Here is an 11,992-nt window from a genome sequence, read left to right on the forward strand (position 1 = left end):
GCTACATCGCGAGAGCTATGCCTCGCCTACTGCGAGTGCTAAGTTTTTTTCATTTAAGGAATCTCGCCAACTTTAGTCATTCAAGAAATGTTCAAAGGTACTCCATGTGGATTTTCAAACTAAACATGCCTACCTATGACTAATTTACGAGCTATTTTGGTGAGACTGTGAGCTTCAAAAATGAAGTTCGTACCCTCATGAATAAAAAATACACAACTCAAAAAATTTCATGCTCTCTACTATCTCTTTGACTATTGCTCCAGGAGGGCCACCAGTACCCTGTCTATTGTGAGGCTCCGATTTTGGAATCTGCCTGTCAATTTTGACTTGGTCTTCCATGTGAAGGGTGTCGATGCTGGGTGGGCTCGTTTTGTAAGTGGTTGTGTGTTGTGGGTCATGGGTCTCGATGGCGAAAGGCACGTTTCTTCGTTGGGTCAAAGTATGAGGCGGCTTGGGGTTGTTTCTCGGCTCTCTTATTGAACATACAAAGGAGGAAGAAGGGGGTGTTAGGCAGGCTCGCGTCGTCCACGTGTCGTTATGAATAGTGCACAGCAAACGCATCGAGCGAGAAAAAGATTAGGATTGGGGCCTCTCTCTCCCGTGAAAATATCTTCTCTTTCCCTCATTCCACTACTCTTTTCCGTGCCGCCGCCACCCCCTCCTTCTCGGCCGCAGCCTCCTCTCCTCCGCCTCCACCACCTCCTCCTCCCCTGCATCTCCTCCGCCCGTGTCTCCTCACCCCCTCCCTCTGCCTCTGTGCTCAAATTCTCTTTCCCTCATCCCGCTACTCTTTTCCGTGCCGCCGCCACCCCCTCCTTCTCGGCCGCAACCTCCTCTCCTCCGCCTCCACCACCTCCTCCTCCACTGCCTCTCCTCCGCCCGTGTCTCCTCACCCCCTCCCTCTGCCTCTGTGCTCAAATTCTCTTTCCCTCATCCCGCTACTCTTTTCCGTCCCGCCGCCACCCCCTCCTTCTCGGTCGCAGCCTCCACCACCTCCTCCTCCCCTGCCTCTCCTCCGCCCGTGTCTCCTCACCCCCTCCCTCTGCCTCTGTGCTCAAAAGGAGGAGCCGGGGTCGCTGCCGCTGCGCCTCTACATCGTCTTCACACGCCGTCGTCCTCGCCATTCTGCTGGTGGAGAACTCCCCCATGATGGCATCCATCGGATCTCGCCGGCCCAGATCCACACGCCTCCTCCTTCCTCGGCAGCTCGTGGAGCCTCATGATGCGTCAACGACGCGTGAATGCACTCGGCCGTGCTTCCCGCCGCTCCCAGTCACCGGGCGCCGTCCCGCCGACACGGCCCACCGCATGCTGCCACCAGCGTCTTCTTCATGACGGTAGAGGCGCAGCTTGGGCCCGGGGACCCTGCCGGCGTGGGTGCGCCGGCACCGGCTTCGTCTCCATGGTATTCTCTCTTCTCCAATCCCCTCTTTCAATTCTCTCTCCTTCTCTTTCTTATGTACTATCTCCTTGATAAACAGAGAGGGCCGAATCAGGACGGATCCAAGCTGCCGACGTCTTTGCTGCCATGGACGAGCCCTCACCCAGCGACCAAGGAAGGCAGGAGAAATCCCTCCTCCTTGCGTTGTTGCATCACTGCATCCCCACGGTAGTCCAGGAGGAGCTCGGCCGCCTGCTTTGAGAAGAAGAGATGGTAGGAGGATGAGGCCTGGGCTTGACAAGAAGTGGGTTGGAGCAAGAAGTAGAGCAGGTAATGCCCCTCTCTTCATTGGCATCTGCACAGCCAAATCAAGGACCTAAGCTCCTGGTAAGATCCTCTTTCATTTGTTTTCTTTTTCTTCCATGCCTGCATATCTCTAACTTTTATTAGTTTACCCTTCTAATTTGTGTGATTAATTTGTTGGTTATATTGTTGTTACTAGCTCCTGATTTGGGTAATGAACAAATGATTTAGATTTTGTGTGTAAATCTAAGACGCTACATTGGTTTCGAAGTGAATTTGTAATCTTTTGTTTAATTTAATGGCATGCTAAAGCTGATGCAGATGTCCTGTATTTGCTAATGTTGTCCATAGGAACGGCCCTCCTATGCCCTGCTCCTCTCGCATTGGCGCAAATTCGGCTCCTCCCCGCCTCCGTCTCCACGTGTGCAGCGATGACCCCGGGAGGAGCTCGAGCCGCAGAGGTGGTCCATGGTGTCGTCGCCGTCATCCTCGGTAGGAGAAGCGTGGGCTGCAGAGATGGCCGGATCCGTCCGATCCTTGCGCTGCCGTCCGTCCACCCTCGAGGTTCGTCCCTGCATCCTCGTAGCGAGAATAACACCTCTTGGAGGCGCACACATACAGGGCCGACCCATTAGCTCGGGTCATTCGCTCACGCTTAGGTCGCTTCCTCGCTCGGTTTCACGTACTGGTTTGCTCTGTTTTTTTCCTTCCTTTTCCCCCTTTTTTTCCTTTTTGTTTTCTTTTATGATTCTTTTGGTTTTATTTTCTCTTCACCTGTTTTCTTCGGTTTTATGTTTTTCTTTGTTTATCCACCGATTTTCTTTATCTCTTTCATGGTTTTTACTGTTTTTTTTCTTTGTTTCTTTCTCGGCTTTTCGTTTTTTGTGTTTCTTTCTTTTGATCTCAACTCTTTTTACATACACAATTCAATACTTTGCGTATACACTAGAAACATTTTTTGTATACACAATAACATTTTTTAAATACATGATTAGCATTTTTTTGAAAACTTATATTTTTATGTCTATTTTTCATACATGTTGTACATACTTTGTATATACCAGGGTATTTTTTATATAGACATTCAATGTTTTTCAAATACATGATTAACAACCACACGTGGGGAAGGTTGGGAGGTAGAAACGTACCTCCAACCTACTTCACAATGGGAATGTATCGTCGTTATCCATTGGGATACTGGTCCGGCCACAATTTCAAAGTCGAAGAATCTTTTGGGCAGACTTCATAAGAAAACCGGGTCAAGGAAGCCAGTCATCGTCGGCTGACTGGGATAAACGGGTCGACCCAAATTTAGTGGTCCAAGACTCTAGTCTGTCGTTGCAATGCACATGTCTTTTCAAGGTTGTTACCCTTAATGCTTATATAAATTTTTTAATCTATTGACCCAATACTTTTTTGGTTTTAGAGTTACAAATATGCTACCTTATGATGTAAACGATTCATGGTACGAAGTTGCATATGTTCCTTTTTTTTCTTTGAACAAATAAATTTTGAATATCCTAACATACTAAAAATCCTTCTGCTAAATGATCCTAGTTGAAATAATATTGCTGTATAAATGCTCTTTATTCTTGTGCAATCTGGTATTGAAACGGGTCGGACCATGTTGCCCAATAAGAACATGAGTCCACTCGATATTGAATAATTGGGTCGGCTCCATGTCCCTGGACAGAACAGACGGGCCGACAGGGACAAGGTCCGTGCCAGAGCGGGCCAGCCCATTCCCAAATCAAAAGTCTTTATAGCCACGTGGACAGACAGTTTCAAGTGGAGCTTGAAACTCCTCTCTCTCTCAAAAAAAGTGGAGCTTGAAACTCCTCTCTCTCAAAAAAAAAAGTGGAGCTTGAAACTCACTCGAATAACCCGGGCCCACGGGTCAGCACCTTCCTCCAGCCGCCACCACGCACGGCCACCGGAGCGCCACAAAGCCCAGCTCCCCACCACTCTCCCTCCCTCCCCCGCCTCCGATCGCGCAGACAGCAGACGTGCAGCCCCTCCCTCCGGCCGCTCGCTCTCCGGCGACCTTCTCCAGCGGCTCCTCGCAGCGCAGCGCAGGTACCGGTCGCCGAACTCGACCCGCCTCTGTTTCTTCTTCTTCTTCTTCTTCCGCGTGTCGGGATCTGGGTGCCGGTACGTTTGATCTCCTACGGGCGTCCAAAGTACTACCTAGTTTGTGATTCTGTTTTGTATGTGGTTTTATATGTACATCGCGCAGACCCTGCTACTTTTTTATTACATCCATTTTCACGGTGAATGAAATTGGGAGCTCTGCTCCTCAATTCTAAAAGCTCCTCTAGTAGTAGGTGAACTGTAAATCATTATCCATCAATTGGAAGTCATCAGGGAGTCGCCATACTTTACTTTTCAATCAGTCTTGTACCTTCAAGTTTGGGATCCTTCTGCAAGAAGTCAATTATTATTGCGCTACAATACTGAAACTCCAAAATGTTAATCGGCCTGTTTGTGTTTGGGATGTCTGATACAGCGGCATAGATGGCTGCTGGGAGGGGCATTAGTCAGCTTCTGAAGAAAGCATTTCGCCAGCACCCATCTGTAAGTACTTCCCAAATCTTTCAAAAAAATTACCCTTTCAAAAAATTAATTTACCATATTACGTTATTTACTTTTGACTGCTGGCCATTATTAATTTGCCATATTATGTTATTCGCTTTTGACTATTTGCCTTTAACCTAAAAAAAATAAATAGAGCCAGCATCTTAAGTCACTGTAGTTGGTCAAAAGTGTTCTAGTTGCAACAGTACCTATGCATGCACCAAATCAGTATTGCTTAGTTATCTTGTACTTCTTACAGGGTTCATCTCTTCTTTCTTCGACCCGGATAAATCATGGAGAAGGAACCACTGGCTTCACTGGACTGAAAGCATTGGCTATTCTTGGAGTTGGTGCTTCTGGCCTTTTAAGCTTTGGTACAATAGCCTCAGCTGATGAAGCAGAGCATGGGCTAGAATCTCCGAGCTATCCCTGGCCACATGAAGGCATTCTTAGTTCTTATGATCACGCATCGTAAGTAAAATCATATTCTCTTGTCAAACAACTTTTCTTGACCAGTTGACTCTAACAAATAGCATGGAAGCACAATAGTTATTTGATCATACAATATTATGTTGAGTCCACTTAGGGCAATATAAAAAAGTATACAATTGTTCTTTTCCATAAGCCGGCAAATTGCGTCCGTGTTCCACTATTGGAACCAACAACAGAGGAACAGTCCAAGTTCAGCAACAGGGGAATAGTAGTACAATTATGCTATCTGTAAAAATGTTCTCTTGAATTGGTAATATCTCTTCAAAACGTATTTAATTTTCTTGAAAACATATGAGCAGAATAAGGCGTGGACATCAAGTTTATCAGCAAGTGTGTGCCTCCTGTCACTCAATGTCCCTGATCTCGTACCGAGATCTGGTGGGTGTTGCCTACACAGAGGAGGAAACAAAAGCAATGGCTGCTGAGATTGAGGTGGTTGATGGGCCAAACGATGAAGGTGAGATGTTCACGCGTCCAGGTAAGCTGAGCGACCGTCTGCCGCAACCATATGCGAATGAGCAAGCGGCTCGATTTTCAAATGGTGGAGCATACCCCCCAGACCTCAGCTTGATTACAAAGGTAACCGACTGATGGATTCTGGTTGCATTCATCCAATATTTGGCCTCAAAATTGCATCTCACTCTTTGCTTACATTTTTTGCAGGCCAGGCACAATGGTCAGAACTACGTTTTTTCTCTTCTTACTGGTTACCGTGATCCACCTGCTGGCGTCTCGGTAATCCTCTCATTTATATTTGGTGTTGATGGTTTCTTGTAGTTCTCAGTGTGATCTTTCCCAGTTTATACTTTTATTATGCGTAAGTAGTAGCAGCAATCATATGGATACAATGGACTCACATTGGCGCATGATGGGCATACACTTGTTCTGAACTGACACTGAATTTACCCAACCATTAATCCTTTCGCGCTATTTGCTTCTCTCTAGTCAACTTCAAAGTTTGAAGAATCTTAAAATGCTGTGCCACTCTAGCACTCTCTCGTCACTAAACCTAATCTTTTTTACTTGGAATTTGAAAGGATTACCAACTTCATCTGAGATTTTTTTTCTTCTAAAATTCCTCTGAGAATTGTACTGTGAAAAGGAATATCGTAATCAAATTTCCAGTGAGTATGCATCTTTCTCTCTTGCTTGAAGTTGTCTGGTAAGGTAGGTACCTTGTTTTGGTTATATACTCTGATGAAATTCTTACACCCTAACTCGTAAGCTTCTGCTTTTGATTTAAAATCTAGATTCGTGAAGGCTTGCATTACAATCCCTACTTTCCTGGTGGCGCCATAGCCATGCCCAAGATGCTTAGTGATGGAGCTGTCGAGTATGAAGACGGTACTCCTGCAACGGAAGCTCAGGTAAGTCTTACTTTTTTATTGTGAGCATCACGGAACTTATGCCGCGGATTCAGTACTAAATTAAAGGATGGGTTGTTTCTTCTGTCTACACTCTACAATTCCAGATGGGTAAAGATGTTGTCTCATTCTTGTCATGGGCAGCTGAGCCTGAGATGGAAGAGAGAAAGCTGGTAGCCCTCTTGCTCTACGCCACCCATTTTATTTGAATGGCAGCATAAATTATCTACTCCGTAATTTCTTACTCCACCTTGTGATTGTAACATAGATGGGAGTCAAATGGATCTTCCTACTCTCGCTCGCGCTTATGCAAGCCGCGTATTACCGGCGCATGAAGTGGTCAGTCTACAAGTCCCGCAAGCTGGTCCTTGATGTGGTCAATTGAGGACCAACGCTTAGTTTTCTCCAAACATTTCTTGGGTAATTAGAAATATTTGAAATAAGGATTACATGATGTACGTTTTCACACGGGCATGGTTGCCATGCATGCCTATAATGCATTATTCTTGTCTACAATTACTCTCATCTTTTTGGGGGACACGGTTTTCAAAATTTGAAATGTCAACAGTGCCAACAATCATCTAGCAGAAAAATAAGACAGAGATTGTAAATATATTTGTGCTTTGTTGATCAAATTTACTTTTACTTTGTTTTTTAAGTCCTGTAATCCACAGTCCACACACAGACTGCAGTTTCAGGATTTGGGGAATATATGTAACCCTTCTGGATTTCTGATTTGCTGGCTTGCGGCACTATCTATCGCTGCATATTATTTGCATTCTAAGTTGATTACAGTCTACCATCAACTTTTATATTTGTCATAGCAATTAGAATCAAATTAAAAAGAGGAATGAGAAGTCCAAGGAGACCGGAGCTGGTATCACCGGGAAGAACCAAGCAGTGCACACAACACGACCTCCACTGATATTTCGAAATTGTTACATTACTGGAAGAAAAATCCTCGGCTACTACGAGATGTATGAATTGTTCATCTTCGCCTTCTGTTGTATCCATGAACTGCTCATCTTGGGGATTTGTGAAGTGCTCATCAGCTACGTAGTTTATGAATAGGTCATCATGATCTGTGAGTTGTTCATCGCCTATGCAATTTAAGAACTGCTCGGATTTATGAATTGCTCACCTTCAGCCATGTAGTTCAGGAAGGATTTTCCATGCTTTGCAACTAAAATTGCCACACTCGGCAAACATAATTTGTCATGGAAAACATTCAATTTGTCATACTCATCTCTGTGAACACACACATACTTTGCCCCTGTTAGCACATCTGAGATTGCACTATTCTGTCCTGCATGGAGGGATAGAAAAACATAGGAATATAAACCTGTGAAGGAACTGGGTTGCAGGTAGCTTGAAAACCTTTGTGATACTCAAATAAAGGATCGGCTAAAACTGAGGTGTTCGGGTCATGGGATAAAATCCAAAGGAAAAGCTAATTGTTGGGACCCACCAAGTTGTAGGCAAACACCAGCACCAGGGCACAGCTAGTACCTTTCTCTCTCACATAGAACATTTTGTCTGGGGTACTTCTGCTTTTCCTCGGGCATCCACCAACAAATGAGCTTGGAGTAGATTTTTTTGTTCCTTCGGAATAGACACAAGGAAGCCAGCATTTCTTTTGGAATACTGTACTGCTATCCTACAATGCGAACACTTCAAAGGAAAAGCATTCAGTAGGAATTCTTGCGTGTAAAAATCCTGCAAAATTCCTGTGAAACGAACGGGCCTAAGGTTAATTTTTTTTAAGATCGTGTAAAATGGCGTGCGTGTCTATCAGTGAGAGTCTTTGGACACGTATACAGCCCAGTAAAAAGCCCAGATAACTGCAAAAAGAAAAAATAAATTCCGCAGCATCCATCATCCATCCATCTCGTCGCCCCGCACCAAACCAAACCCTCACCGGCTCGCCGCGACCCACTCGCCGGCGCGGATGGGAGCACCCAACGCCGGCGCTCTCGCCGCTTATCCCTAAGCAGTCCGCGCGCCACGGATCTGGTACGTCCTCTTTTCCCTCGCTCCCCCCTCACTGCTAGGACGTAGTATCTTTCTAACCTCTCGTCCTCCGCCCCGATCTGCAGATTAGCCGCTCGTTGCGTCCCCGGAGATGGCGACGGGATCCATGGAGGCGGCCCTCATGAGCGATCCGACGATCAAGCTCCCCGACGACCTCCTGGTCGAGGTCATCTCGCGTGTGCCCTACAAGTCCACCCGCTGCTGCAAGTGCGTCTCCACGCGCTGGCGGGACCTCATCTCCCACCCCGATCACCGCGAGAAGCTTCCCCGGTCGACCCTCGCCGGCTTCTTCTACAAAACCTACGGCATGGGCCGCGATTCACGGCTTCCTCATGTTTACCAAAGCGTCTCGGGGAACTGGTGCCCTCTTGACGCCTCACTCTCGTTCCTACCTGAATGCGGGGAGCTCGACATCTTGGATTGCTGCAACGGCCTCCTCCTCTGCCGACGCCGGACTGCCCCCAAGTCGTGGGATGACCCTGGTACTTTGGAGTACGTGGTGTGCAATCCTGCTACTGAGAGATGGGTATCCGTGCCCGCCACCGAGTATTCCTTGTTCGTGAACGATGCTCGCCTGGGATTCGACCCGGCCATCTCCTCCCACTTCCATGTGTTCGAGTTGGTAACTGCCGTGGCTTTGGATCTGAATAATAAGTATGATTATCGCATCGAAGAGGTGGGGATATACTCTTCCAAAGCTGGTGGTTGGACGCATCAAATTGTTTGGGACAATTCAATTGAGATACTCTGCTTATCAGGTGGCGCATTTTTCAACGGAGTGTTGCATTTACGTTCTGATAGTAATACAGTTGCAGCCATCGACGTGCAGGGTAATTATAGGATCATTCCTATTCCTACTTCACCTGATGCTCGTGGTGTTCCTAATGTTTATGTATCACGAGGACAATTGTATCTCACAGATCATGCTTCTTCTGAACTGTCAATCTGGGTTCTTGAAGATTCTATTAGTGAAAATTGTTGGACACTGAAGCTCAAAGTCAGCTACATGCAACTGGTCGGAGTAGAGTATTCAAGCGCCGGGGAACATTATGGTGTTATCTCAGCCCACCCAGAAGACAATGTGATATTCATAATTGTAGAATCTGCATCGAGGATCTTTCCGCAGATGAAATTATTGTCATACAAAATGGATTCGAGGGAGCCGCGTTTCGTATGTGATCTTGGACGAAATTCAAGGTGCCCTTATGTTCCATATGTTCCTTTGTTCTTGGAGTCATTAGCGGACGGGCACTAAATGTTTGTGTATTGAAGCCTTCACACTTGTCCATCTTTCTGATGATGATAGTGAACTTAGATCTTGAATATGAGCAACAGTTATCTGGTTAAGTTGTGATATGCTGTTGGTGCTTGATTGAAGTCATGTACCTAACATTATGCTGCTAGCTATTCAGTCAACTTCTCTGTTAATCATGAAAATGTGACCGTTATATATAGATACGGCATGTACCTGTTGGTGCTTGAGTGATGTATATGACAGTACTCTGCCTGTGTTTGTGTAGTGTTATATATATTGGAACTATTATTATTTTAATATCTGCATTCTGGTCTTTGTTATTTCTCTATTCGGTATACCAACTTTTATTTGTGGCAGTACATGATAACATGAATGGTTATGTTGTTGTTCTTAATCTGTCCTATAATCTATCTTGTTGTTTGGGTGGACCTGGAATGGCCAGGGCTGCTGTTGCACTTCCACGGAGACTCAGTTATCTTTGGTATTTCATTTATGTGCTGTATTTTCATGTCTGCTGAAACCGAGATTCAGTTTTCTGATATATGAACTGTTGTTTCAATGCAAGTGCTTTTTTGCCTTTCTGGTTTTCGTGTCACCTTCACTGGTCTCAAAGTGCGGTTCCTCCAGATGCAAGTTGTGACAGACGAGTTGCCCGCTTCATGTTGTTAAGTCATGGGGAATGGGGCCTCTTGTCGTTGTGAATTCATGATCTACCTATTGCAGATTTATCAACATAGAAACTTCTTATTGTTTGTTCCATGCTGTGCTTTTGATTGTTTGTCAAGTGATATATATCTGGAGAACGTTCAGATTGAAGGCAATATGGTCTGCCATTTGAATCAGTTCTAGATGAAGAGTGATTTGGCATGCGTTGTGCACCAGGATATGTGGTTGGTATGTGTAGTCGATGGCATTTGTGTTGATTTGTGCAATTCATGAGCGAAAATTGTCTCATGGTTTCTTGCTGCGATACAATCTTCAAGGCGTGTACCTGATTTTTTAAAAGTTTCATGGAATTAAAAACAGTGTTTGTTGAATTTAAAAATGTAATTAGAAAATTATGTATTAAAAATGTTCATGTGATTTAAGAAATTCATGTAATATTAGATGAGAAATTTAAAATTACTTTCTTGTTGAATTATTGTTTCTATATTTTACAGAAAAGAAGAAAACAGAAAAATTAATTTATGTTTAAAATGTTTATTAGTTACCAATAAATAGAAACAAAAAGGGAAAAGCTGAACATAGAAAGGAGAAAAAGGAAGAGAAAACCTACTTTTGATAAATAAAGGAAACAAAAAAGAAAAATACGAATGAAAACTTGAAAAAAAAATAGAAATAGAAGAAACGGTCCTAGAATGGTGCAATGCGTCCTTCCTGGACTAAACGGTGCACAAAGCATGTAATAGGATGCCTGATGCACATTCAACCACGTAGATTAATGTAAAGCAGCTTGATTAGGGCCGGGTACGGCAGGGGCCGTTTTGAGGAACGATAAAGACAATTTTATTGCAGAAGGTTTCTGGAAAATTGATCACTGTGTGGACGCTCTAACAACACAAGATTGGGCTCTTAGATTTGGCCTATCCCTAGCGCAATGGGTGGGATGCAATCGCCTCATCATAAATTCTGATAATCTGAAGGTCATTGAAACCATTCCGGCGGACGGCCAATAGGAGTAGCAACGGCAGTTTTTGTTGTTTGCTACTCCCTCCGTTTCAAAATAGATGACCCAACTTTGTACTAAAGTTAATACAAAGTTGAATAATCTATTTAAAAACGAAGGGAGTATTTTTTAGCTTGCGATTTTTCTATTTGTAGGTTTGAACATTGTAATAGAAAAGCAAATAAAGTTACACACGAGCTCCCTAGATTGGCTAGATTTTCCTCTATTCTTGAGTGGTTTGAGTAGCCTATGATTAAAATTGTACCTTTCCTCATGAACTATGTATCTGTTATGTGGGTTGAATAAAGTTCATATGTCTTTCAAATAAAAAGAAAAGGGCCGGGCTTCGTATAGTTTCAGGAGCAAAGATGGCACACGCCAGGTGCACGTTAGGCTAGTACCCCGGTAGTAGTTAATTAAGCTTTGCTTAGCTAGGGCGTTGCTAAATCTTTTTGCCAGCACAACGTAAGCCTCGATCTTCGCCTCATTTTGTTTATTCGAGATGGTGAGATGATTGACGTCACTGCCTACGCAATTAAACCCGGTCGACACACACTGGTTCGTGTCTTGAATGGACTCGTCGGACGGAAGGGTGCAATCATGCAGTACAATTTTAAATTTAATTTGCTATCGACATCTCGTTATATATGCAGCTAAGGAAAATATCCAGCTCCATCGTTTGGAAGCAAGAAAAAATTCATGCACATGTAGCCTAGCGTCACCGATTTTTTCTATTGAGGGAAACGTCATCCGGTATATATATGATAGAATAAGTATAATAAGGTAGGGCTAGGTCTTCATTGAGTCTAGTCAAGTGGCATAGTAAGAGAGAAAAAACTTAAAATAAAATTTTGCACAGAGCTTAATTTAAGATGTCATGGATATAGCATCACGACTGGTCTTAATTGACTGAGACTTAGCAAGAC

General features: G+C 44.3%; 2 protein-coding genes across 2 annotated transcripts; both read left to right on the forward strand.

The window, feature by feature from the left end:
* The first annotated feature begins 3,529 nt into the window (after nt 1-3,529).
* Nucleotides 3,530-6,849, forward strand: LOC125545910 (cytochrome c1-2, heme protein, mitochondrial-like). The gene is made up of 8 exons (XM_048709967.1): nt 3,530-3,760; nt 4,191-4,258; nt 4,518-4,729; nt 5,050-5,329; nt 5,414-5,485; nt 6,001-6,117; nt 6,222-6,287; nt 6,383-6,849. The coding sequence occupies exons 2-8, from the start codon at nt 4,199-4,201 to the stop codon at nt 6,497-6,499; spliced, it is 924 nt and encodes a 307-aa protein (XP_048565924.1). The 5' UTR covers nt 3,530-3,760; nt 4,191-4,198; the 3' UTR covers nt 6,500-6,849.
* A 1,140-nt stretch (nt 6,850-7,989) lies between these two features.
* On the forward strand, nt 7,990-9,677 carry LOC125549119 (putative F-box protein At1g30920). The gene is made up of 2 exons (XM_048712604.1): nt 7,990-8,127; nt 8,211-9,677. The coding sequence occupies exon 2, from the start codon at nt 8,237-8,239 to the stop codon at nt 9,398-9,400; it is 1,164 nt and encodes a 387-aa protein (XP_048568561.1). The 5' UTR covers nt 7,990-8,127; nt 8,211-8,236; the 3' UTR covers nt 9,401-9,677.
* Nucleotides 9,678-11,992: the final 2,315 nt, after the last annotated feature.

This window comes from Triticum urartu, chromosome 3, assembly GCF_003073215.2.
Source record: "Triticum urartu cultivar G1812 chromosome 3, Tu2.1, whole genome shotgun sequence".
Lineage (NCBI taxonomy): Eukaryota > Viridiplantae > Streptophyta > Magnoliopsida > Poales > Poaceae > Triticum > Triticum urartu.